This window comes from Salmo trutta, chromosome 3, assembly GCF_901001165.1.
Source record: "Salmo trutta chromosome 3, fSalTru1.1, whole genome shotgun sequence".
Taxonomy (NCBI): Eukaryota; Metazoa; Chordata; class Actinopteri; order Salmoniformes; family Salmonidae; genus Salmo; species Salmo trutta.
Window position 1 is genome coordinate 63753745 of NC_042959.1, and position 21871 is coordinate 63775615.

The 21871-nt window shown below is 45.9% G+C and overlaps 2 protein-coding genes across 4 annotated transcripts; both read left to right on the plus strand.

Annotated features, from left to right (window-relative positions):
* Nucleotides 1-20: 20 nt before the first annotated feature.
* On the plus strand, nt 21-18274 carry LOC115165748 (zinc finger protein 341). The gene is made up of 5 exons (XM_029719091.1): nt 21-43; nt 769-1644; nt 14963-15945; nt 16116-17549; nt 18242-18274. The coding sequence occupies exons 2-5, from the start codon at nt 774-776 to the stop codon at nt 18272-18274; spliced, it is 3321 nt and encodes a 1106-aa protein (XP_029574951.1). The 5' UTR covers nt 21-43; nt 769-773.
* Nucleotides 18068-21871, plus strand: LOC115183062 (zinc finger protein 79-like). 3 transcript variants are annotated; one of them, XM_029744432.1, is made up of 5 exons: nt 18068-19297; nt 19439-19523; nt 19697-19779; nt 20065-20239; nt 20380-21871. In XM_029744432.1, the coding sequence occupies exons 3-5, from the start codon at nt 19753-19755 to the stop codon at nt 21846-21848; spliced, it is 1671 nt and encodes a 556-aa protein (XP_029600292.1). In that variant the 5' UTR covers nt 18068-19297; nt 19439-19523; nt 19697-19752; the 3' UTR covers nt 21849-21871. The 3 variants fall into 3 exon arrangements, with proteins under 3 accessions (XP_029600292.1, XP_029600293.1, XP_029600286.1); XM_029744433.1 differs by lacking the exon at nt 18068-19297 and having other exon boundaries at nt 19392-19523; XM_029744426.1 differs by lacking the exons at nt 18068-19297; nt 19439-19523 and having other exon boundaries at nt 19540-19779.

The following is a 21871-nucleotide window of genomic DNA, read 5'->3' on the forward strand; positions in this document are numbered from 1 at the left end:
TTGTCCCACTGTTGTTGTAGAAGACGGAAGCAGATTGGTCGCGGTTTGTGAGTGATTCAATTACAACAAATTGTGTGTTACAAAATAAATTAAACATACGTTTTAACCAGTATTTAGGCTAGATAGTAACATTGTGCAACAAGCGTTATACAGTATCACAGATCAGTCACATAAGATAGTGTCTGGATATTTTTCGGACAGTGAAGAGCGCATGCCTCCACGGCCACAAGGTGTTTCTGTCCAGGTGGAGCATCTGAAAATTAGCCATCTTCACTGTTGCAATCTAAACTGAGGTGATCTGCGGAAGTCCATACGTCGTCATAATTTACCTGCTTATTCTGTCAATAGTTATAGTAGTTAGGTAGTTTTTATTGACGTGGGGCATTGTTGCGCTTATGATTTTAATTAGGCTGGCTAAGTAACTAGCTACCGTTAGCTAGCTACAATTCAAAGTTAATATGGTGAATGTTGCCGTCACAGTCAGTGCGTTCATGTATTCAGCTCGCTCACTGCACTTGCTTGAATATGGCTAGTTACTTTTTCTATATTTCAGAATCAGTGTCAAACATACATTGTCTTAGCTGTTTTCTGCCAACTTTAGCATAAAAGCATTCAACATTTTGTTTTGTAATGGCAGTTACTTTTAGTGACATTGGAATTAATTGTATTATGGTCTGGTCTTACTGTACATAATTCTGATGGCTTTTGTCCTGATCCTGGAATGGTGGCATTAGAGAATTATATCAATGGATTGTATTTGTCTCACAGGTACCATGTCAGATTTCACCATCGATATCCAGCTGACAGAACTAGGGTTCCCAGACATCTTGCAGCCCAGAGAAACAACCTGTGTGAAGGAGACACCATCGCCTTCGGCCTCTAACAATATCTCCCCTGGAACCCTGGCCAACCTCCAAACACCCAGTTCCTCGCCGCCGCCTCCTGCTGCACTCACCCCCACAGCTGTGGACCCAGAACTGGTCGGTGTAGATCAGCTGGTTTCTGTAGCCTCACAGACTGCTTCTACAGTTCAGCAGGTTGCCTCACAGACTGGCCCTCACATTACAGTAACCCCAAATCCCTCTGGGCCCCCAGAGACACTGACAATACTCTGCCCGCCCCCTCCTTCTACACACAAACCGGTGGCAGTGCCACACACTTCACGGCCTGTTAGTCCCGTATTGCTACCCAAGAGTTTAGTAAGTGGTCAAAGCACTAGCCTTCACCAAAACTCCAAAATAACTAAAACTGTCCTGATATCTGTGTCTCGTGTTGGAGCAGGTACTGTGTTGACTACTGTACCAGCTACTTTCACTCCCCCTGTTGAACACTTAAGAACCGTTAAGAATGATTCCGAGCTGCCACTGGCAGACCAGACTGCAATGTTTCAGACCACTCCAAAACCTGTAAACACAGGGAAGCTAGGAAGGGCGGTCGCTGATAAAGCTGAGGAAGAAGAACCAGGAGAAAAAATTGGAGGAGGGAAAGGTGTTTTCGATGATGGGAAAGTGCAAGGACCGAAAGAGAAAGAAGCAGAAGTTGCAAAAAGTTTAGAGGAGGATTCTGAGGAAACAGATGACAGTGAGGTTTCTGAGAATGAGGATGATGACGAAGAGGAAGAGGAGGATGAGGAACTGGACCCAGGTAGGCTACAGCTCTCAAATCATAATACCTTATTGTCAAACAATTTTTTTTTGACTTATTGTCAAACCATTTTTTTTTGTTGTTGCTTAAAACAGTTAAGTTCACATATGATAAAGTACACGTCTATGCTTATTTCCTATTCATGTTGTTTGTTAAAGCACCCATACAGTCATTCTGATTCCATTGTAAAATAGCCTTTTGAGTGACTAAAACATCAACTGTAATATTTTTCCCCTGATTAAAAGTGCTAAAAATTTGTCAAACTACCAGGAAGTCTGAAAAGGCAGACTGAGTGGGCGGGGAGCTAGTAGGCTGAGTGGGCGGGGAGCTAGTAGGCTGAGTGGGTGAGGAGCTCACCTTGAGTGAAGTTTTTTTCAAACATGTCAAGCAACATGGTTGCAGTGAGATTATCTCAAGCAAATTTGCTGATGCAAAAAGCAACTAAAACAACATTGAAATTGCATGCAACATTCAATTCCGTCATACATCACATAATGGTTTCACACAAAAAAAATGTATGCAACTGTTTGGTTATGTAACAGCATACATATAGAAAAAATATTGGCTGTATAATTTAGCAAGCTAGCCCAAAAGGAATTGTCAGCACTGCTTATCAGATGAGCTAGCTAGTTCTTCTTGGACAATTTCAGTTTCAATTTCAGTTCACTTTACAGGGGGAGGTCTGGGTACTTTTCATTACATATAGTACTTTCAGAAAGTATTCATACCCCTTGACTTTTTCCACATTTTGTTGTGTTGCAAAGTGGGATTAAAATGGATTTCATTGTCATTTTTTGTCAACAATCTACACAAAAAATGTTTGATGGAAAATAAAACACTATCTTGATTAGATAAGTATTCAACCCCCTGAGTCAATACATGTTAGTCACTTTTGGCAGGGATTAAAGAGCTTTGTCTCTAAGAGCATTGCACACCTGGATTGTACAATATTTGCCCATTTATTCTTAAAAAAATATTCTGTGTCAAATTGGTTGTTGATCATTGCTAGACAGCCATTTTCAAGTCTTGCCATTGATTTTCAATGCGGTTTTAAGTCAAAACTGTAACTAGGCCACCCATGTTGTTTTGGTAAGCAACTCGTGTGTATTTGGCCTTGAGTTTTAGGTAATTGTTCAACTGGAGGATGAATTTGTCTTCCAGTATCTGTTGGAAAGCAAACTGAACCAAGTATTCCTCTAGGATTTTGCCTGTGCTTAGCTCTATTCCGTTTCTTTTTATCTTAAAAAAAACCCTGTCCCAGTCCTTGCCGATGACAAGCATACCCATAACATGATGCAGCCACTACCATGCTTGAAAATGTGAAGAGCGGTACTCAGTGATGTGTTGTGTTGGATTTTCCCCAAACATAACGCTTAGTATTGAGGTAAAAAAAATAAACATTTCTTAGTCAAATTTTTTGCAGTATTACTTAAGTGCCTTATTGCAAACAGGAAGCCTGTATTCTGTACAGGCTTCGTTCTTTTCACTGTCATTTATCAAATCAAATTTTATTAGTCACATGCGCCGAATACAGTGAAACACTTATTTACGAGCCCCTAACCATCAATGCAGTTTTAAAAAATACGGATAAGAAATAAAAGTAACAAGTAATTAAAGAGCAGCAGTAAAATAACAATAGTGAGACTATATACTGTACAGGGGGGTACTGGTACAATGTGCGGGAGCACCGGTTAGTTGAGGTAATATGTACAGTCGTGGCCAAAAGTTTTGAGAATGACACATATATTAATTTCCACAAAGTTTGCTGCTTCAGTGTCTTTAGATATTTTTGTCAGATGTTACTATGGAATACTGAAGTATAATTACAAGCATTTCATAAGTGTCAAAGACTTCTATTGACAATTACATGAACTTGATGCAAAGAGTAAATATTTGCAGTGTTGAGCCTTCTTTTTCAAGACCTCTGCAATCCACCCTAGCATGCTGTCAATTAACTTATGGGCCACATCCTGACTGATGTCAGCCCATTCTTGCATAATCAATGCTTGGAGTTTGTCAGAATTTGTGAGTTTTTGTTTGTCCCCCCGCCTCTTGAGGATTGACCACAAGTTCTCAATGGGATTAAGGGCTGGGGAGTTTCCTGGCCATGGACCCAAAATATTGATGTTTTGTTCCCGAGCCACTTAGTTATCACTTTTGCCTTATGGCAAGGTGCTCCATCATGCTGGAAAAGGCATTGTTCGTCACCAAACTGTTCCTGGATGGTTGGGAGAAATTGCTCTCGGAGAATGTGTTGGTACCATTCTTCATTTATGGCTGTGTTCTTAGACAAAATTGTGAGTGAGCCCACTCCCTTGGCTGAGAAGCAACCCCACACATGAATGGTCTCAGGATGCTTTACTGTTGGCATGACACAGGACTGATGGTAGCGCTCACCTTGTCTTCTCCGGACAAGCTTTTTTCCGGATGCCCCAAACAATCAGAAAGGGGATTCATCAGAGAAAATGACTTTACCCCAGTCCTCAGCAGTCCAATCCCTGTACCTTTTGCAGAATATCAGTCTGTCCCTAATGTTTTTCCTGAAGAGAATTGGCTTCTTTGCTGCCCTTCTTGACACCAGGCCATCCTCCAAAAGTCTTCGCCTCACTGTGCGTGCAGATGCACTCACACCTGCCTGCTGCCATTCCTGATAAAGCTCTGTACTGGCGGTGCCCCGATCCCGCAGCTGAATCAACTTTAGGAGACGGTCCTGGCGCTTGCTGGACTTTCTTGGGTGCCCTGAAGCCTTCTTCATAACAATTGAACCGCTCTCCTTGAAGTTCTCGATGATCTGAGAAATGGTTGATTTAGGTGCAATCTTACTGGCTGCAATATCCTTGCCTGTGAAGCCCTTTTTGTGCAAAGCAATGATGACAGCACGTGTTTCCTTGCAGGTAACCATGGCTGACAGAGGAAGAACAAAGATTCCAAGCACCACCCTCCTTTTGAAGCTTCCAGTCTGTTATTCGAACTCAATCAGCATGACAGAGTGATCTCCAGCCTTGTCCTCGTCAACACTCACACCTGTGTTAACGAGAGAATCACTGACATGATGTCAGCTGGTCCTTTTGTGGCAGGGCTGAAATGCAGTGGAAATGTTTTTTTGGGGGGATTCAGTTCATTTTTATGGCAAAGAGGGACTTTGCAATTAATTGCAATTCATCTGATCACTCTTCATAACATTCTGGAGTATATGCAAATTGCCATCATACAAACTGAGGGAGCAGACTTTGTGAAAATTAATATTTGTGTCATTCTCAAAAATTTTGGCCACGACTGTACATGTAGGTAGAGTTACTATGCATAGATAATGACAATAGAGTAGCAGCAGTGTAAAAGAGAGGAGGGGGGAACAATGCAAAAGTCTGGGTAGCCATTTGACTAGATGTTCAGAAGTCCTTATGGCTTGTGGGTAGAAGCTGTTTAGAAGCCTCTTGAACCTAGACTTGGTGCTCCGGTACTGCTTGCCGTGCGGTAGCAGAGAAAAGAGTCTATGACTAGGGTGGCTGGAGTCTTTTACAATTTTTAGTGTTTTCCTCTGACACCACCTGGTATAGAAGTCCTGGATAGCAGGAAGCTTGGCCCCAGTGATGTACTGGACCGTTCGCACTACCCTCTGTAGTGCCTTGCTGTCAGAGGTCTAGCAGTTGCCATACCAGGCAGTGATGCAACCAGTCAGGATTCTCTCGATGGTGCAGCTGTAGAACCTTTTGAGGATCTGAGGACCCATGCCAAATCTTTTCAGTCTCCTGAGGGGGAATAGGTTTTGTCGTGCCCGCTTCACGACTGTCTTAGTGTGCTTGGACCATGTTAGCTTGTTAGTGATGTGGACAACAAATAGCTTGATGCTCTCAACCTGCTCCACTGCAGCCCCGTTGATGAGAATGGGGGCATGCTCGGTCCTCTTTTTCCTGTAGTCCACCATCATCTCTTTTGTCTTGATCATGTTGAGGGAGAGGCTGTTGTCCTGGCACCACACGGCCAGGTCTCTGACCTCCTCCCTATAGGCTGTCTCATTGTTGTCGGCGAGACAGCCTATAGGTCAGGCCTACCACTGTTGTGTCATTGGCAAACTTAATGATGGTGTTGGAGTCGTGCCTGGCTGTGCAGTCATGAGTGAACAGGGAGTACAGCAGGGGGCTGAGCAAGCACCCCTGAGGGGCTCCTGTGTTGAGGATCAGTGTGGCGGATGTGTTGTTACCTACCCCTACCACCTGGGGGCGGACCGTCAGGAAGTCCAGTATCTAGTTGCAGAGGGAAGTGTTTTGTCCCATGGTCCTTAGCTTATTGATTAGCTTTGAGGGCACTATGGTGTTGAACGCTGTCTGTAGTCAATTAATAGCATTCTCACATAGGTGTTCCTTTTGTCCAGGTGGGAAAGGGCAGTGTGGAGTGCAATAGAAATTGCATTATCTGTGGATCTGTTGGGGCGGTATGCAAATTGCAGTGGGTCTAGGGTTTCTGGGATAATGGTGTTGTGAGCCATGACCAGCCTTTCAAAGCACTTTATGGCTACAGATGTGAGTGCTACGGGTCGGTAGTAATTTAGACAGGTTACCTTAGTGTTCTTGGGCACAGGCACTATGGTGGTCTGCTTAAAACATGTTGGTGTTACAGACTCAGACAGGGAGAGGTTGAAAATGTCAGTGAAGACACTTGCCAGTTGGTCAGCACATGCTCGCAGTACATGTCCTAGTAATCCATCTGGCCCTGCGGCCTTGTGAATGTTGACCTGTTTAGAGGTCTTACTCACATCGGCTGCAGAGAGTGTGATCACACAGTCTTCTGGAACAGCTGGTGCTCTCATGCATGTTTCTGTGTTATTTGCCTCGAAGCGAGCTTAGAAATAGTTTAGCTCATCTGGTAGGCTCGTGTCACTGGGCAGCTCTCGGCTGTGCTTCCCTTTGTAGTCTGTAATGGTTTCCAAGCCCTGCCACATCCGACGAGCGTCAGAGCCGGTGTAGTACGATTCTATCTTAGTCCTGTATTGACGCTTTGCCTGTTTGATGGTTCGTCGGAGGGCATAGCGGGATTTCTTATAAGCTTCCTGGTTAGAGTCCCGCTCCTTGAAAGCGGCAGCTCTAGCTTTTAGCTCAGTGCGGATGTTGCCTATAATCCATGGCGTCTGGTTAGTATTGTGGAGTACTGCAACGTTGTTGATACATCTTCATTTATCTCTTATCCCAGCCATTAAACACTAACTGTTTTAAAATTTCCTTCCTCTCCGGCAACTGAGTTAGTAAGGGCGCCTGTATCTTTGTAGTGACTGGGTGTATTGATACACCATCCAAAATGTAATTAATCACGAGTCACATATCCCTGGGAAGTCTTCTTTTTTAAAATCTTTTGACTGGTCTTTGTGGTTGAATCTGTGCTTGAAATTCACAACTCGACTGAGGGGCCTTACAGATAGTTGTATGTGTGGGGTACAGAGATGGGGCAGTCATTTAAAAATCATGTGAGTCCATGCAACTTATTATGTGACTTGTTAAGCACATTTTTACTCCTGAACTTGCCAAAACATAAGGGTTGAATACTGATTGACTCAAGACATTTCAGATTTTCATTTTCTATTAACTTGTAAACATCTATAAAAACATAATTCCACTTTGACATTATGGTGTACCGTGTGTAGATCAGTGACACAAAAATCAATTTTTAATTCAGGCTGTAACGTAACAAAATGTGTAGAAAGTTGAGGGGTGTGAGTACTTTTTGAAGGCACTGTATACAGTGCATTTGTAAAGCATTCAGACCACTTGACGTTTTCCACATTTTGTTATCTTACAGCCTTATTCTAACATTGATTTAAATTGTTTTTTCCCTCATCAATCTACACACACTACCCCATAATGACAATGCAAAGACATTTTTTTATAATCTTTTGCAAATTTATACAAAATTAACTGAATAAGGCTGTAACAAAATGTGGAAAAGGGGAAGGGGTCTGAATACTTTCCGAATGCACTGTATGTACGCTTTCGTAAGTATTCAGAACCCTTCCATTTCCCACATTTTGTTACAATGCAGCCTTATTCTAAAATGGATTAAGTAAATAAAAATCCTGAGCAATCTACACATAATACCCCATAATGGCAAAGCCAAAAACAGGTTTGTAGAAATTTTGCAAATGTATAAAAAAAAAAGAAGAAATACCTTATTTACATAAGTATTCAGACCGTTTGCTATGAGTCTCAATTGAGCTCGGGTGCATCCTCTTTCCATTGATCATCCTTGATGTTTCTACAACTTGATTTGAAGTCGACCTGTGGTAAAAATTTTTATTGATTGGACTTACATTTTAGTCATTTAGCAGACGCTCTTATCCAGAGTGACTTACAGTAGTGAGTGCATACATTTCATACATTTTCCCCCCTTTTTTTTTCGTACTGGTCCCCCGTGGGAATCGAACCCACAACCCTGGCGTTGCAAACACCATGCTCTACCAACTGAGCCACACGGGACCAATGGATTAAGTTGATTTGGAAAGGCACACACCTGTCTATGTCAGGTGCCACAGTTGACAGTGCATGTCAGAGCAAAAACCAAGCCATGAGGTCGAAGGAATTGTACGTAGTGCTCTGAGACAGGATTGTGTCGAGGCACAGATCTGGGGAAGGGTACCAAAAACATTCTGCAGCATTGAAGGTCCCCAAGAACACAGTGGCCTCCATCATTCTTAAATGGAAGAAGTTTGGAACCAGCAAGACTCATCCTAGAGCTGGCCGCCCAGCCGAACTGAGCAATTGAGGGAGAAAGGCCTTGGTCAGGGAGGTAACCAAGAACCCGATGGTCACTCTGACAGAGCTCTGGAGTTCCTCTGTGGAGATGGGAGAACCTTCCAGAAGGACAACCATCTCTGCAGCACTCCATCAATTAGTCCTTTACGGTAGAGTGGTCAGACGGAAGCCACTCCTCACTAAAAGGCACATGACAGCCTGCTTGGAGCTTGCCAAAAGGCACCTGAAGACTCTCAGACCATGAGAAACATGATTCTCTGGTCTGATGAAACCAAGATTGAACTCTTTGGCCTGAATGCCAAGCATCACATCTAGAGGAAACCTGGCACCATTCCTACGGTGAAGCATGGTGGTGGCAGCAGCATGCTGTGGGGATGTTTTTCAGCGGCAGGGACTGAGAATAGTCAGGATCAAGGGAAAGATGAACGGAGCAAAGTATAGTGAAAACCTGCTTCAGGACCTCAGACTGGGGCAAAGGTTCACCTTCCAACAGGACAATGACCCTAGGCACACAGCCCAGACAACGCAGGAGTGGTTGTGGGACAAGTCTTTGAATGTCTTTGAGTGGCCCAGCCAGAGCCCGGACTTGAACCCGATCAAACATCTCTGGAGAGACCTGAAAATAGCTGTGCAGCATCGCTCCCCATCCAAGCTGACAGAGCTTGAGAGGATCTGCAGAGTAGAATGGGAGAAACTCCCCAAATATATGTGTGCAAAGCTTGTAGCGTCATACCCAAGAAGACACAATGCTGTAATTACTGCCAAAGGTGCTTCAACAAAGTACTGAGTAAAGAGTCTGAATACTTATGTTATTTTTATAAATTAGCAGAAATGTCTAAACCTGTTTTTGCTTTGTCATTATGGGGTGTTGCGTGTGTGTGTAGATGTTTTTTTTTATATGAATACTTTCCGAAGGGATCGTGTGTGTGTGTGGGCGCGCGTGTACACCAACACACACACAGAGACAGAACCTGTTAAAAGTTTGGACGCACCTCCTCATTACATTTTTTTGTTGTTGCATTTTTACTATTTTCTACATTCTAGAATAATAGTGAAGACATCAAAACTATGAAATAACACATGGAATCATGTAAACTCAGGGAAAAAAAGAAACGTCCTCTCACTGTCAACTGCGTTTCTTTTCAGAAAACTTAACATGTGTAAATATTTGTATGAACATAACAAGATTCAACAACTAAGACATACCGTAATTCCCGGACTATTGAGCGCATCTGAATATAAGCCGCACCCACTGAATTTAAAAAATATATATTATTTTGAACATAAATAAGCCGCACATGTCTATAAGCCGCAGGTGCCTACCGGTACATTGAAACAAATGAACTTTACACAGGCTTTAACGAAACACGGCTTGTAACAAAAATGAACAGGCTTTAACGAAACACAGCTTGTAACAAAAATAAATAGGCTTTAACGAAACACGGCTTGTAACAAAAATAAATAGGCTTTAACATAACACGGCTTGTAACAAAAATTAGCAGTAAGCTTTAGTTGTCTTTTTGCACTGAGTCAATTCCTCACGCTGCTGTTTCCAACGTCTTATCATCGACTCATTAAGACCAAGCTCCCGTGCAGCAGCTCTATTTCCTTTTCCAACAGCCAGATCAATCGCCTTCAACTTGAAAGCTGCATCATATGCATTTCTCCGTGTCTTTGCCATGATGAGGGTAACAAAATGACTACCCTAATCAGAATGATGAAGTTTGAGAGAGCTCGATTTAATCTAAACAGTAAACAAAAAAGTAGTTTGACCTTAACCCGTTCGGCAATTTCATTGGTCTAATGAAAGCTTCATGCCGCCAAAAAACTGAGCACGTCACAGAATGTGTTTTTTTGGAGAAAAAAAAATTTAAAGCGTGAAAAATCCATATATTAGCCGCGTCATTGTTTAAGCCGCGAGGTTCAAAGCGTGGGAAAAAAGTTGCGGCTTATAGTCCGGAAATTACGGTAAACTGAACAAGTTCCACAGACGTGACTAACAGAAATGTAATAATGTGTCCCTGAACAAACGGGGAGGGGGGGTCAAAGTCAAAAGCAACAGTCAGTATCTGGTGTGGCCACCAGCTGCATTAAGTACTGCAGTGCATCTCCTCCTCATGGACTGCACCAGATTTTCCAGTTCTTGCTGTGAGATTTTACCCCACTCTTCCACCAAGGCACCTGCAAGTTTCCGGACATTTCTGGGGGGAATGGCCCTAGACCTCACCCTCCTATCCAACAGGTCCCAGACGTGCTCAATGGGATTGAGATCTGGGCTCTTCGCTGGCCATGGCAGAACACTGACATTCCTGTCTTGCAGGAAATCACGCACAGAACAAGCTGTATGGCTGGTGGCATTGTCATGCTGGAGGGTCATGTCAGGATGAGCCTGAAGGAAGGGTACAACGTGAGGGAGGAGGATGTCTTCCCTGTAACGCACAGCGTTGAGATTGCCTGCAATGACAACAAGCTCAGTCCGATGATGCTGTGACACACCGCCCCAGACCATGACAGAACCTCCACCTCCAAATCGATCCCACTCCAGAGTACAGGCCTCGGTGTAACGCTCATTCCTTTGATGATAAACGCGAATCTGACCATCACCCCTGGTGAGACAAAACCACAACTCGTCAGTGAAGAGCACTTTTTGCCTGTCCTGTCTGGTCCAGTGACGGTGGGTTTGTGTCCATAGGCAACGTTGTTGTCGGTGAGATTTGGTGAGGACCTGCCTTACAACAGGCCTACAAGCCCTCAGTCCAGCCTCTCTCAGCCTATTGCTGGCAGTCTGAGCACTGATGGAGGGATTGTGCGTTCCTGGTGTAACTCGGGCAGTCGTTGTTGCCATCCTGTACCTGTCCTGCAGGTGTAATATTCGGATGTACCGATCCTGTGCAGGTGTTGTTACACGTGGTCTGCCTCTGCAAGGACGATCAGCTGTCTGTCCTGTCTCCCTGTAGCGCTATCTTAGGCATCTCACAGTACAGACATAGCAATTTATTGCCCTGGCCACATCTGCAGTCCTCATGCCTCCTTGCGGCATGCCTAAGGCAAGTTCACACAGATGAGCAGGGACCCTGAGCATCTTTCTTTTGGTGTTTTTCAGAGTCAGTAGAAAAGCCTCTTTAGTGTCCTAAGTTTCCATAACTGTGACCTTAATTTCTTACCGTCTGTAAGCTGTTAGTGTCTTAACGACCGTTCCACAGGTGCATGTTCATTAATTGTTTATGGTTCATTGAACAAGCATGGGAAACAGTGTTTAAACCCTTTACAATGAAGATCTGTGAAGTTATTTGGATTTTTACGAATTATCTTTGAAAGACAGGGTCCTGAAAAGGGGACGTTTCTTTTTTTGCTGAGTTTAGTAACCAAAAAAGTGTTCAACAAATCAAAATATATTTTAGATTTTTCAAAGTAGCCACCCTTTGCCATGACAGCTTTGCACACGCTTGACATTCTCTCAACCAGCTTCACCTGGAATGCTTTTCCAACAGTCTTGAGGGAGTTCCCACATATGCTGAGCATTTGTTTGCTGCTTTTCCTTCACTCTGCAGTCCAACTCATCCCAAACCATCTCAATTGGGTTGAGGTTGGGTGATTGTGGAGGCCAGGTCATCTGATGCAGCACTCATCACTATCCTTCTTGGTCAAATAGCACTTTCACAGCCTGGAGGTGTGTTGGGTCATTGTCCTGTTGAAATCAAATGATCGTCCCACTAAGCACAAACCAAATGGGATGGCGTATCGCTGCAGAATGCTGTGGTAGCTATGCTGGTTAAGTGTGCCTTGAAGTCTAAATAAATCACTGACAGTGTCACCAGCAAAGCACCATCACACCTCCTCCTCCATGCTTCACAGTGGGAACCACACATGCGAAGATCATCCGTTCACCTACTCTGCGTCTGACAAAGACATGGCAGTTGGAACCAAAAATTGCAAATTTGGACAGATTTCTACCGGTCTAATGTCCATTGCTCGTGTTTCTTGTCCCAAGCAAGTCTCTTCTTCTTATTGGTGGCCTTTAGTAGTGGTTTCTTTGCAGCAATTCGACCATGAAGGCCTGATTTATGCAGTCTCCTCTGAACAGTTGCTGTTGAGATGTCTGCTACTTGAACTCTGTGAACATTTTATTTGGGCTGCAATTTCTAAGGCTGGTAACTCTAATGAACTTATTCTCTGCAGCAGAGGTAACTCTGGGTCTTCCTTTCCTGTGGCGGTCCTCATGAGCCAGCTTCATCACTAATAGCCTACTAACCAAGACTTCGGACCAAACCTTTTTCAATACCTTATTTGCATACCCATTTTCCACTTTATTTATTGGTAGACAAGTTTAACCTTCTTTCCTACCAACACTACCGGCTACTGATGTCATTCTTCTGTGAACTGCTCCATGCAACAACCAGTTGAGAGCTGCGTGCTTTTGCTGCCTGCAGATGATATTCTGCTGAAACTAGGCTGTGAGTGGCGTGCATGTGAATATATCCCACATGCTTTGCGATTTGTTTAGGCTACTTTACATTCTTTTTTTATTGTACTGCATAATTGTTAAGTCGTACACCTCCACTACATTACTTTGGTTCGTATAAGTGGGGATTAAGAAGTGAGTATTGGCAATGCCCACTGAAAGAAAAGTGGGTATAGGGTTTATACCTGCATGTAGCCTCCACTACACTACTCGCCCTTTTGTGTTTTACAAAAAGTGCACTCCCCTACATGTGCCAGTATTACAGTTGCTGTCCTTTCAGCATCAAAAGCCTGTAATACACTGAAGGTCCAATAGGTTCCCCACTGTGCAAACATGTCTACAATATATATATATATATATATATATATATAAATGCTTTTACAATTTCCCATGGTCTCCCCATACTAATAGTGAGCATTCAACTTTCCAAACATTTCCCCCACTCTTCCCTACCAGGCAGTCAAGGAAATTCTGACAAAGTTCTGACATATTTTTCTACCCAAGTAAAAGTTAGTAATGTTACGAGTAAAGTAGGAAGTCCAGGTTTCAACAGGCGACGAGATATTAATGTTTCAAGAAAAAAGGAATGTGTATATATTTGGCCTGGGCAAGCGGTTTTATATGCTGACTAAATGGAACTTATAGATATGCGGGTTTTTTACTCTTCTGGCCAAATGAGACATGGATTTTGTATGTGTACCTTTAAGTTTCAATAGGCGAGACGACAAAAGATTTAAGTGCCTTTACAACGGGGTAGGTCCCAGGCGCACCGGTTTGTGTCAAGAACTGCAACGCTGCTGAGTTTGTTACGCTCAACAGTATCCCCTGTGTATCAAGAATGGTCCACCACCCAAAGGGCATCCAACCAACTTGACACAACTGTGGGAAGCATTGGATTCAACATGGGCCAGCATCCCATTTTGAACCATTTCGACGAATTGAGGCTGTTCTGAGGGCAAAAGGGGTGCAACTCAATATGAATGTTTTGTACACTCTGTATATTGACTACTAGACAATGTTCACATGTCATGACTGTCAGTCAAAGGTGGAACCAAGTCATTATTATTCGTGTTGCAAGTCTCAAGTCACAAGGTCCGGTTCTCAAGTTGAGTCCCATGTAGAATGGGTTGGGTCAAGTCCAAGTCATGTGTTCTAAGAGCTAGTCGAGTCGAACGTCAAGTAAAAAAAAATTATACATGCAATGACTTGTTCAACTATAAGTTGTTCATTATTTTGTCTCTAACATATTTTGATTATGTAATTATTAATTTTAACAACAAATTCCAAATGCAAGTAAATTATTAATTTCAAGCAATTTTGACATACCAAGAGACCAGTAGGCCTATGCTAGTTGCTTGAAGCCCCATTGCTGGTGAGCTTGCAAAGTAAACAGTTAATATTCTTGATCACCAAACATTTTTGGAGCTGCATGTTAGCGAAGCATCCGTTCCTATAGCTAGCTGTACAGCATGTGACTCGAGTCCACACCTCTGCTATCAATGTCAAGAAGTGTGTGTGAATCTTCCATTTAGCATGTCTCTTGATGTAATGACATGACAACTGCGTCTGAGTTTTTGGCAACCCTTCCCCCACTTTTGTTTCATGCTGTCTGAAGACCTAGCTAGCCAGCTACTAGCTAACACAAGACACAGATGAAAGCAGAAACCTCTAAGTATCTTTGCCTTAGATGAATAGGGAAAATCTCTAATTGCACTGTGTCAGCAAATACAGTAGAGTCAAATTTTGGCACCAGTAGACTAGTTACCTAGCTATGTAAACCACGCCCCTCTGCGAACACCCTTCTGCAATTGTTGGTTACAAGGCAGTACTTATTTAAACGAGCTAAGAGAATATGACAATACCATTGGTGTATTCAAATTTGAGATTTTGTGATGTCATAAAATGCCCTTAATATTCCCGCCTCTTGAATCCTGGTGTTTGACATTGGGGAGGGGACCAGTAACTTTATGATCAAACTTTATCAATGTAGAAGCAACAGTCATTTTTCATACTTTAGGTGTCCTAGTTTGATCTGATTTCATCCAAATATCATCAATTTCCTGAAAATGTTTTGACTGTACAGGACCTTTAACATCCTTCCCCCTCTGCCTTTCAGAAGCAGAGCCTGGAGGTTCAGGCGAACACCGCTGTAGCGTCTGTGACCTCGTCCTTTCCTCCAGCTTCCAGCTCCAGGAGCACATGAACCTGCACACAGGGGCACGCCCCTACTGCTGTGCCGAGTGTGGCAAGCGCTTCTGTCAGCTGGCCAACTACCGCTCCCACCTGCGGACGCACGCCCAGCCCCAGACCTCAGTCCCACCCGTACAGCTCCGCTGCCGTGTTTGCCTGAAGGGCTTCGATTCTGAGCAGGGTTTGAAGGACCACCTAGCCAAGTCCCACTTTGAAAAGGAGTTTTATGAGTGTGACGCATGCAAGCGCATCTTCACCTGCCTGACCAAGTGTGAGGAGCACCTGGAGGAGCACAAGCGCGAGCTGGCGGACCACGTGTGTCTGCAGTGCTGCCGCCGCTTCCGCCTGCGCCGCTCTCTCCGCCGCCACAAGGAGCGGGGCTGTATCCGCAGCTATCGCTGCACCGACTGCCCCATGAACTTCAGCCGCAAAAATGCCCTCCTCAAGCACAGCTTCTCCCACCTGGGCCTGCTGCCTTACACCTGCATCCAGTGCCGCGCACATTTCCGCCTGGCCAGGCTCTACCGTAAGCACGAGTGTGAGCCAGAACGGCTCCACTGCGTGGCATGCCTGGGTGTCTTCCAGAGCCACAACGACTTCCAGAGGCACAAAAGGGAGACGGGCTGCTGGGGCCAGCAGGGGACCAAGGGGGATGAGATCCGCTGTATGGAGTGTGGCCAGGCCTTCTCCACAGCTGACGAGCTGAAGAATCACGCCGGGGCCCACCAGAGGGTGATGACCTGCTCCGAGTGCGGCAAGGGCTTCCGCTCGGCCTTGATGCTGATGTCACACATGGGGGGCCACGCAGGGTCGAGGCCCTGTCTGTGTAAGAACTGCGGCCTGGGCTTCCCTCACCAGCAGGGTTACGAGAGCCACCTCAAGGACTGTGGACGCAAACCCCCTCCTGTGGTGAGTATGGGTTACCCCCCTAAGGACTGTTGCAATACACGGATATGTTTGTCACTGTATATGGCTCTTTGGAAGAAAAGTAGTTTCATATTATTTTAGTTTAAGTTGGATTGGATAGAGAAGGGTACAAGTAGCTTTCTGTTCACTGTTGTAACTCTCTCTTTGTGCAGATGGCTCCAAAGAAACCACGGAAGGACCCCCCTGCTGCTCCTTCCAAACCCCTACCCCAGCTCGCTCCAAGGCATCTTCCTGCTCCTGTGAAGAAACCAGAGAGACAAGCGTCAGCACCACTTCCTACTCTGATGAGAATGCCAGGCTCTGCCCCTGCCAGAGTCACTATGGGAGTCCCTGCTTCTGCCCCAGTGAGAATGCCAGACTCTGCCCCTGCCGGAGTCACAATGGGAGTCCATAACACCACCACTGTCCGCGTGGTGAGCCCTGACCAACCCACCAAGGGGCTGTGGAAGCTCAGCCTGGACAAACAGCCTCCTCCTGGGGTGTCATTGGTCATGTTTGTCCCTGCCAACACCCCTCTGGCCTCTGGCCTCTCTGGCCCATCCTCCACCCCCCAGTTCCCAGCCCTCTCAGGCACCCAGCCCCAGTGGAAGGTACTCAACCCAGCACCAAATCCAGGAGCCCCTCCTCCGGTGCTGTGCCAGTCCAGCTTCACCTCTGAGCCGGGTCTGAGCCTCATAGCAGAGGCAAACCGGCGCTACTCCTCCTCTGCTCCGCTGGATCTGGCCTTAAAGACAGCTGACTACGAACAGGAGCCTGCTAATATACTACCTCTTGATCTGTCTAACAAGTCGACTTGCTCCACTCCTCCTGCTAACCTTGTAGTCAAGACTGAACCGAGAGACCCTGGGTTTGCAGACGAGACTGAGGAAGAACTATTCACAAGTTTAACAGGTGATAAAAAGGGAATAGTCTTTCAGAGTAAGAGGGAGCCAGGGGAGGATTCTAAAATGGAGGCTATGGCTCAGAAGGGGGAAAATGGAGAAGGGAGTGGAGATGAAGACAGGCAAAATGACAGCAGAGATGATGGAACAGCTCAGTCTCAAATGAAGAAGGCACCAAAGCCGGGAGTCCCGTCAACACTACGGCTCCTGACCGTCAAACAGAAGAACGCTGCCAAAGTGGATCCAGTGAATCAGCTGAAAATCGAGTCAGTCAGCTCTTTGCACTCCAAAATGCTTCGGGGCTTAGTCCATATAAAGCAGGAACCACTGTCTCTAGAGGCTGACGGTGGAACACAGAGCTCAGACTTCTGTTCGTACAGCCCGCTGACAGCATTGAACAGGAAGATGGAGCCAGACGTGGGGCTGGACTTGAGATGGGATGGGGGCACCCCAGGCTGTGTGCTCGACTTGAGGTTGAATGGAGGGAACCCAGCCAGTTGTGATGTGGCGGAGAAAGCAGAGGAAAGGAACATGAAAGGAGACTGTGTAGAGGAGGAGCTAGAGGGTGGCGAGAAGGATGGAGCAACAGAGGAGAGGAAAGCAGATGAGGGTGGATCGGAGGAGAGGGAAGAGCAGAACGATGGATCGGAGGAGAGGAAAGAGAAGGCTGGATCGGAGGAGAAGGATGGAACGGAGGAGAGGAAAGTGGAGAAGGATGGAACAGAGGAGAGGGAAGAGGAGAAGGCTGGATCGGAGGAGAGGAAAGAGGAGAAGGATGGAACGGAGGAGAGGAAGGAGGAGAAGGCTGGATCGGAGGAGAGGAAAGGGGAGGAGGATGGAACGGAGGAGAGGAAAGGGGAGGAGGATGGAATGGAGGAGAGGAAGGAGGAGAAGGATGGAACGGAGGAGAGGAAAGGGGAGGAGGATGGAACGGAGGAGAGGAAAGGGGAGGAGGATGGAACGGAGGAGAGGAAGGAGGAGAAGGATGGAACGGAGGAGAGGGAAGAGGAGAAGGATGGAACGGAGGAGAGGAAAGGGGAGGAGGATGGAATGGAGGAGAGGAAAGGGGAGGAGGATGGAACGGAGGAGAGGAAGGAGGAGAAGGATGGAACGGAGGAGAGGAAAGGGGAGGAGGATGGAACGGAGGAGAGGAAGGAGGAGAAGGATGGAACGGAGGAGAGGAAAGGGGAGGAGGATGGAACGGAGGAGAGGAAGGAGGAGAAGGATGGAACGGAGGAGAGGAAGGAGGAGAAGGATGGAACGGAGGAGAGGAAAGGGGAGGAGGATGGAACGGAGGAGACTGACGCACCTGTTGATGAACCCACAGCCCATAACCCAGAGACAGAGCTCCCCTCCTCTCCCATCCCCTCTCCTCCCTCCTCACCACCATGTAAAAGACGAAGGTCACTAAGGACAAGGGAAAAGCCTAGATCCCTACACGACTGTTTATTATAAGGGCAGTACTTTAGACAGAGTGAAAAATAGGTTTGCTGACAACAATGTTAATTAGGCTGCTTTTTAATGGCCCGAGGAACAGAGGACAACATAACCAAGCCTAATGTAAAACAATTCATACTAGGCTTGTTATGAAATCATAATAGCAACACATTTTGTGAATTAGTGGTGATTTTGATAAACCATGCCTCTACATTAATTTGCCCTCGGGATTTGGTTGCTTTCCTATATTCCAATGATTTTTTTTGTTAGCTATTGAAGACTTACTATGTCTATGTTTAATGTACCTGCTAGTGCTTAGTGAGCTAGCTAACAATCCTTGTTGTTAGCTGCTTACTGTGTGGCAAGAGATTGAGATTAGCGTAAATAGTGGCTGTTTTCTATATTACAGTAGTTGCGTATGTTGGCAATAGGATCATGCACTTCTTCCAGTGTTACCGCACACCTTTCCAAACACTCCATATCTATTTGACTATACCAATATAACTTATTTGGTTTTTTTTGTTATAGGTTGTCTAGTTTGTCTTCAATTGAATGTCATTGTAATTTTTGTAGTTTCTATTCTATATAAGCTGCTGTATGGGACTTCAGTCGCCAAGGTTTCTTATTCAGGTACTGATGGGGAGTGTTTGGGAGCCAGGATTTAATGTACTGTCAACTTTCTGAGAAATGTTTCTCAACAGCTCGGTTTTTGTTTGATTTGAGTTCCATAATGGGTAAAATATGCAAGAAATATGTGCTGTCCAATTATAATGTTAAATTGACTTGTATATCTTTTTCTATCACGTTGAATGTCTTACCCCAACTTCAACTGAATGGTTGCAGTGTTTTGTAGAGTTTTAAAACATTCTGTTCTGAAATTGGGATCTTAAAGGATACAAATAAAGATCAACTGTATTGGAATGGTATGGAGGGATTTTCTTGGAAAGCCTTCTTTCATTGACATATACAGAACACTCTTACTTGAGTGCTGGAGAGGAAGCAGGGAAGGCACTATGGTAAGTGTTTATCTACTTGTAAACACACTGTTATAAATCTTAATATAACATAACACTTAACCAAAGCGTTGTAATTCCAGTGTTGGATTTTGAAATGTTAATAAATGATGCACTCGGCTAAGTAGGTCTATAATTTTATAGGCCTACCTCTTCGAGAAAGTTGGATAGTGCTAATGCGCACAGTAAAGAGCTCGGTTGAAGAAAAGACTACAAATCCTGTCACATGGTAAGAAAGCCCGGAAATAATTTGTAAAATCCTGCGAAGATAATAACACAGTAGGGAAATGTGGCGGGCGTAAGAATACACTACAGCTTGCAATAGATATCCCTTTCAGTGTCGATCGGAAGACTGTTGGGTTACGTAGCTCAAATTCCTTTCTCTTGCTTCGCGCAATGTAGGCTGATGAAACGGAACAGACGGCAAAAACTTCGTATAACTGTACACATTATTCTACATGGACAAAGACAAGTTCGCTGTGAGCGTAAGTATATAGGCCTGTCAATAAAATGCATGTTTTGAAGAAGTGAATATGGTTGTGTAGCTTATTTGTATCCATAATAAAAAAGGAACCAAAAAGCATAGTCTTGGATTTAAAAAAAGTATTATTGTAAAAAAATATATAATACAGTTTAAATATTTGTTAAACTGATTACTATTGCTAATGTATATGTAAGTCATAAACGAAATATTATGTTGTAGTATAAGCAATCTCATTGTTATTTTCCAATTGACACCTATCCTCTCCCTCTTCATTTCCCCCACCCAGCATGACCCGTGCTCCTGGTTGGAGATGCACCAGTTCATTGGAGACCTGATGGTCTCTGGGGGGGCTCTGGGGCTAAAAGACGCCCCAACAGCAGCCCCAGGCTCAGCCCAGCCCAGACAGGTCCAGGCCCAGGGAGAGAGCATTAGAGAGGCCAGAGACATCAGTGGACAACAAGGTGAGTGGAGAACATTGTGGAGTAATAGGAAAGGACAGGAAATACTAAGGAAACAGATTTTGTTTTCGTAGGTAACGGCTTGTCTGGCTTTATAATAAATGTCTTTTCTTGCTTTTGTCTTTTCCCCCACTTGTACACAGCTCAGCACCATACCTGCACTTGCCCTGGCTGCCCCTACTCTTCCTCATCTTCCTCCTTCCAGACCATAAAGCCCAGAGGCACTGTGTCCTCACAGCCCGAGCCCAGCAGCACCTACAGCCCAGAGCTCAGTCAGGACAAGGAGACCAGCACCCAGAGCCCCAGCCCAGCACCTACCACTCCCACTAACCAGGGTACTTCTTCACCAAGCCCCCTGCCTCAAATCCCCACCTTCCCTTGTTTCTGCTGCTGCCGCCGGGGCTTCCAGACATGCACCCAGCTACTGCACCACCAACAGGGGGCAGCAGACTTTCCATTCTCCCAGACGCACACCCACTACCACCACCACTGCCCCCTTACCAGCTGCCTGCCCCACCACCACTCCCACCCTGGCCTGGCCCCTGGCACCTTCCCATGCCTGTCCTGCCAGCATTCCTTCCCCTCCTGCTCCCAGCTCCTCCGCCACCAGCAGGGCCACAAACCCCCCCAGAACCATGTTGGAGGGGTGACCACAGTGTGCCCCACCCTACACCCATGCATGCACTGTACAGCCTCCTTCCCCCGACCCTCTCAGCTGCTACAGCACCAGCGCACTCTGCACGCTCACAAGGCCGGCGGCTTCCTGTGCACCGAGTGCGGGCGCGCCTTCAACTCCCACTCCAACCTCCGCATCCACCTCAACGTACACACCGGCGCCCGGCCCTACTCATGCCCTGACTGTGGAAAGAGCTTCAGCCAGTCAGGAGCGTTGAAGATCCATCTGCGCATTCACACTGGGGAGAGACCCTATGCCTGTGCCTACTGTGGGAGGGGCTTCCCCCACCTGGCCGGGGTCCGGGCCCACCAAAGGACTCACACAGGTGAGAAGCCCTACCGCTGCACCCAGTGTGGGAAGTGCTTCACCCAGTCGGGGGCACTGAAGATCCACACAAGGATCCACACCGGGGAACGGCCGTTTGTGTGCAGCCTCTGTGGGAAGGGCTTCTCCAACCGCTCCGGCATCCGCTTCCACCAGCGCACTGTCCATGGGATGGTGTCGGATATGGGCGGGGGTGGAGGAGCCGGTGGGTCCCATAGGGGGAGACAGAGTCTAGACAGCTCAGCTGCTGTGGGACGCCTCAGTGCCAATCCAAACAGGATACGCAACAACCCCCATACTGACGTGAGCTCCAGCATTACTCCTGCCCCGACCAAAATCCTTCCCCCTGGGTCTCTCCTTGCTCCTCCAGGGTCAGGTCCGACTGTAACCTCAGACAAAGAGCCCCAGTTCCAGTCTAGCGGTGTGAAGATCCCCTCCAGGAGAGCAGAACCAGGCAGTAGCAGGGAAGGGAGGGCTCAGCTGTACACCTGTGAGGACTGTGGGCTACGTTTTGGGGACGCTCCCTCCAGAAACAGACACCAAACTCTGGTGCACTACTCTACAGAAGGCGTAGAGGAGGAAGACCTGGGGGACACTGAGGGGGAGGGGTGAGAGAGGGAGGAGGGAGAGATGGA

Coding starts and splice junctions, on each gene's coding strand:
- LOC115165748 (XM_029719091.1), top strand. CDS start 774: ATGTCAGATTTCACCATCGATATCCAGCTGACAGAACTAGGGTTCCCA. Junction 1,645..14,962: donor GGATGAGGAACTGGACCCAG/GTAGGCTACAGC, acceptor TCTGCCTTTCAG/AAGCAGAGCCTGGAGGTTCA. Junction 17,550..18,241: donor ATGGAACGGAGGAGAGGAAA/GTGGAGAAGGAT, acceptor ACCATGTAAAAG/ACGAAGGTCACTAAGGACAA.
- LOC115183062 (XM_029744432.1), top strand. CDS start 19,753: ATGGACAAAGACAAGTTCGCTGTGAGC. Junction 19,780..20,064: donor AAGACAAGTTCGCTGTGAGC/GTAAGTATATAG, acceptor TCCCCCACCCAG/CATGACCCGTGCTCCTGGTT. Junction 20,240..20,379: donor AGACATCAGTGGACAACAAG/GTGAGTGGAGAA, acceptor ACTTGTACACAG/CTCAGCACCATACCTGCACT.